Genomic DNA, 5257 nt, shown 5'->3' with positions numbered 1-5257 from the left:
TAGATTGATACCAACGTGTTTTTACATAGGATTAGAAAACTAGGATCCTTGAAAAAAAAACAGCTTTTAATATTCAGTTTTTTTAACCTTTAGTTTGCTTTTTCTTATAATAATGTGAATATTGTTTTTCCTGTATCACCCCTTTCTTTCTATTTTAGAATAAAATTGAAGACGTCTGATTGCCTAATTAATGTATATAATTTGTTTATAGTTTTTTATCCAAATAAAAATGATAATGAAAAAGTTTCAAAAAAAATATTTGTTTCAAGAGTTTAACTCATTCATACATGATTTCAAATGAAAATAAATTTATAACTCATGATTTGTGACATGAATTGAATAAATTTATAACTCATGATTTGTGACATGAATTGAGTAGCAATTCTACTTTAAATTATTTGTTATCTAAATCTTTTTGCATGAAGTTTATTTTTTGATAAATATAAATAAAAGTATTCTTTTTATAAAATCAAAAGATATTTTCTTGAGATAAAATAAATATTTATAAAGTTAAATGATTTTGCCTAATTAATCATAGGCATTATTTTTTGACTTAGGTTGTAGTGTACTAATATCTTTTTTACATGAAATTAATTCTCGAACTTATTTTTGATAAGAAAGATCATTATTTTTTTTAAAGAATTTTACAATATTCTTCTTCAAGATAAAAATATCTATAGCAATTCATCCTTGAAATGGGTTTTGTGGCGTGAGATTAGAGGAAAACACTTACCCACGTGTCAAACTTTAGAAGGGATTAGTATTAGTATTAGCATTAAGCATTTTTTTTGGGTGAAGATATTAAATGATTATTTGTCTAATGCTCTTTGGACATACGATACCCTAATAATACAAAAGTCAATCATAAGCTGGTCATTTAAAATTTAAAATTAAGACAATTAAATTAATTTTGTAATGAATCACACAGTACACACCAAAATCAAGAACCCCTCAACTAAAAAACACTGGTCGGTGCTTCTCATCCTTATCCTCTCATCTTCCCCCAACACACACTTTCACCATTGTTTAGTAAACGTTTCTTTCTCACCTCTCTCTCTCTCTCTCTCTCTCTCTCTCTCTCTCTCTCTCTTTTAATCGTATAAAAACCCTCTCATAATTTCCCCTTTTAAAAAAGTGTTTTACAAATACGAAACTTGGTTTTGCGGAAAAACAAAGTAACACCACAACACAGCATCCGATATTACACACATATTCTTCTTCTTCTTCTTCTTCTCTCTCTCTCTCTCTCTAAATATTTTTCTCTCTCTTCAGCGAATTCGTTTTTCTCTTCAAGCTTCGGCTATGGCGTCTGGATCCTCGGGTCGCGGAAACTCTGCCTCCAAAGGCTTCGATTTCGCTTCCGATGACATCCTCTGCTCCTACGACGACTACGCCAACCGCGATTCCACTTCCAACGGCAATCACACCGATCCGGTAATTGCTCCTAATTTAACTAACGTATATTTACCCATGTACCCCTCGCGTCGTTTCGCGCGTTGACTCGCGCGTTTTTGGCCTCTGAGGACGATTTCAGAACGTGGGTTTCGGTCTCTTTGAGCGGAAGTTATTAGGGTTTAGGAAAGTTTCAATTTTTAGCGATAAAGATTAAATTTTGACGGTGGAGGGTTTTCTTTTTTGTTTGCTGTGATTTCCTGATCGTAGTTTTGGTTGGGTTAATTCTTTTGGGTGTTTGTTTGGGTTGTTGAATGGTGAATGTGTTGTTGGGAGTTGGAATAGGAAAAAATTGGAGTGACTTGCTGTGGTTTGGGTTTATGTTGTTCAGTTAATGGCTAGTGACATCTTAGTATGTGAGTTCGATGTTATGACTTGTGATTGATTGTTTTAGTGTCAATTGAAAATTTTGTGGTGAAATGAAATGAATATGAAGATGTTTTCTTTTGGGGTTATGGAATTCGTTTTGGTTGATGAGGTTGCTTTGACTTATTGGTGGGACTGAAATATGAGTGTGGTATCTCGATGGATTTAAGGTCTTGGAGTTGGTTTAAGGGATGTGGATTCTGGTGTGGTGTGCATGATTGGATGAGCTGTTTAACATTGAAAGAAGAGAAGTGTATGAGAGTGAGAGGAAAAATAAATGTGTTGGTGTAGTATGCATTTGTTGTATGTTGGGTTTTCTGTATTCGAATGCCTGTTTGAGTTTTTTTATGCTATTCATAAGCACTGATATGTGAGAAGAATGATGTCAACGTGGTTGGCTGTTGAGAGAGTCAATGACGAATTGTGCCCAAGTGTGCCAGGTATAAATGTTTTGGGGGATCAGATAGTGTGATACTTTTAGTTTGTGCAGTCAGGTGCCCTTACTAATAGATTGATGAACATGATTCACTCTATGTTTGGAACATAATTGATCAATCCTCTCTTTTAAAACTAGAAATGCAATCTTTTGTTGGCCTACTTTGTTTTGGATATATGAGGACGAAGGAGACTGATAATAACATACTTTTTTTTATGCTTAAAGTGGTAAAGTGAAATTGTCCCATTTAATTAAATTCGTTATTGTGGTTAACCAGGTTTTCTGTTTACTCAGAACTGTTGTGCTTGCTTTATTGAGTTTTCTTGATCATTTTCAAGCAGTCAAGCTTATTGTTTTTTATATGCACATATATTGCCACATGTGCCTTTTATGCATATCTGGTAAGTTTTTGAATCTCATATCAACTAACTTTTTGGCAGGATTTTCACAAATCAAGGATGGCAAGAACATCAATGTTTCCTACTACTGCTTATAATCCACCTGAAGATTCTTTAAGTCAAGATGTGATTGCGACTGTAGAGAAGAGTATGAAAAAATATGCTGACAACCTAATGCGGTTTCTAGAGGGAATTAGTTCAAGGCTATCACAATTGGAATTATACTGTTACAATCTTGACAAATCTATTGGAGAAATGAAATCTGATATAAATCGTGACCATGTGGAGCAAGATTCAAGGCTGAAATCTCTTGAAAAACATGTTCAAGAAGTAAGTTGCAACTTTAATTGGTAATAATTGTAATATCTGTATTAGCATATTACTATTCAGGTTATACTGTGTGGTTTCACTCATTTTGGTGTGCTTGATAAATTGCTTATGGCTCTAGGTTGCAGTTGCACAAAGTAGTCTCATATCATACTAGTATAGGTCGGGATATGGAATATGGTAAATTTTCTAATGATGAGGGTTCAGATGGTTATATTAGAGAAGTTATTATTAGTAGAATAAACTACCACTTTGGTTATCCAAGGATACACTTGATCTCAATTTGGTCATCCAAAAATTTAAAATGACATCAAAATTATCCAATCTTTCAATTTTTGTTCCCCCAAGGATGGAGTCTATATCACCCATATGATTTTTATTATTAATTGACTATTTTACCCATTAGTGAGAGTGAGAGGTATTGCAAACTGTTTTAAGATTCTTGGCCAGCACTCTCAACCCGGCAGCTCCTCCCAACCATAGGTGTGTTTCCTCACAGTGTCAAGTCACACAATAACATGTTAACTACCAGATTATATGATATTGTATCAACATAATAGTGTCAAAAACAAAGTACATATACAGATTGACAATTTGCAAGATATAAATTATTTTTTTTCTTAATATGATTTCGATTTGATTGAATAAAACATTCCCTAGTCCTAGAGGTGTCAATTGGTAGGTTTGGATAAAATTTAAGTTGTATTATATTGGATGGATGGAAAACAATCCATTAATCTATTTATGATCTGTTAGAAATGCATTGAAAAATCCAATCCATTCACTGATCATTTTTTATGGATGAAAATCCAACCCATTTATTTAGATGTTATATTTTGAAAATTCATTTTCAATAATTGCAATATTATTGTTAGTGGATCACATAGTGATGGAGAAGTAGCAGGAAGGAGAGAGCTTTCAATAACAATAGGAAAAACCAATTGATCTATTCAATAGCTTAATAATTCAATGGATTGGAAAAAAAAACGGATGGATCATTAACTATCCGTTAATCACAATAACCCGACCAATCCTGTCCATTTACTTTTTTGTTTACTTAAATGGATGGTTGGATTGGATTGAAGTATGGATTAATTAGTTAAATTATTGATATGTGGATTATTTTTCCATCCTTACCCACAGCCAAGTAAATACTGAGGAAAGTGCAAGAAAAAGCAAGAATAAATGGCACCAGAAACATATATACAAATAATAATTAGTGATATTTGATATCCTTAATCTCATGTACAAGTACATATATGGTCATTTTATGAAGCAGAGGCAATCAACTTTCTTACCACAATTTTTTTGTTTCTTATTCACGAGTTGAGGTGTGAAAAGTTGAAGGGCTCCATGTCTCTATTAGTCTATTTGCAAGTAAGGCTGAAAAGTTGGTAGGGCCATTTGTTAAGAAGGATATATCTTCATATCCAATTCTAAGGAAACTCTGTCCAAATGTAGCATTTCATTACTAATATATGTTGATCCACTCATTTGGTACCTAAAACTATTTGGGGTTTTTCAAGTAGGTCCCTAAACTAAAAATAGTTTTTAATTGGGTTCTTGATTATGTAATTTTTTTAATTGAGTCCCTAGGGTTAGGAAACTGCTATCTTCCATGGAATATTTGTTATTCCCTCCTAACTGGCGGCTTGGAACTGCCAGAAAATGATAATTTATGGAAGCCATTTTCTGGCGGATTTTAAAATAACCATAAATAGTCATTTTAGGTGGTTTGAAGCAGTAAGGAGAGAATAAGGAATATTTCAAGGAATATAACATTTCCCTAACCCCATGGACTCAATTAAAAAGTTTACATGATCAAGGACCCAATTAAAAACATTTAGTTTAGGGACTTGCTTGAAAATTCCCAAATAATTAGGGACCCACTGGGGTTAATTTACCTAAAAAACTAATCTTACTGTGCACTCAACTTGAATAAAGACTATTGGTCATCAACTTAAATCTTACTGGTTCTGTGCAGTATTGCTACATTAAAAATCGTTTACTGCTAGAATAATCTGTACAATCGTCCCAACCTCATTTTCTTGTGTTACTTATGTAGGTTCACAGGTCTGTACAAATTTTAAGAGACAAGCAAGAGCTAGCTGAGACACAGAAAGAATTAGCCAAGCTTCAACTTGCTCAGAAAGAATCATCTTCCTCCAGCCATTCACAGTCCAATGAGGAGAGGTCGTCACCCACCACAGATCCTAAAAAAACTGACAACGCATCTGATGCAAACAACCAGCAGTTGGCTCTTGCCCTGCCTCATCAA

The 5257-nt window shown here is 33.5% G+C and overlaps 1 protein-coding gene across 1 annotated transcript in view; it reads left to right on the top strand.

Moving 5' to 3' along the window:
* Window positions 1–951: 951 nt before the first annotated feature.
* LOC100782994 (basic salivary proline-rich protein 4) overlaps window positions 952–5257 on the top strand; it is a gene marked incomplete in the record, with an annotated part of 5343 nt that continues 1037 nt past the window's right edge. Inside the window, 3 exon segments of the mRNA XM_014776806.3 lie at window positions 952–1434; window positions 2695–2982; window positions 5045–5257. Of these exon segments, the coding sequence (XP_014632292.1) occupies window positions 1303–1434; window positions 2695–2982; window positions 5045–5257 (633 nt within the window).

Source organism: Glycine max, chromosome 6 (assembly GCF_000004515.6).
Source record: "Glycine max cultivar Williams 82 chromosome 6, Glycine_max_v4.0, whole genome shotgun sequence".
Lineage (NCBI taxonomy): Eukaryota > Viridiplantae > Streptophyta > Magnoliopsida > Fabales > Fabaceae > Glycine > Glycine max.
This window is presented reverse-complemented; position numbering and strand designations above follow the sequence as displayed.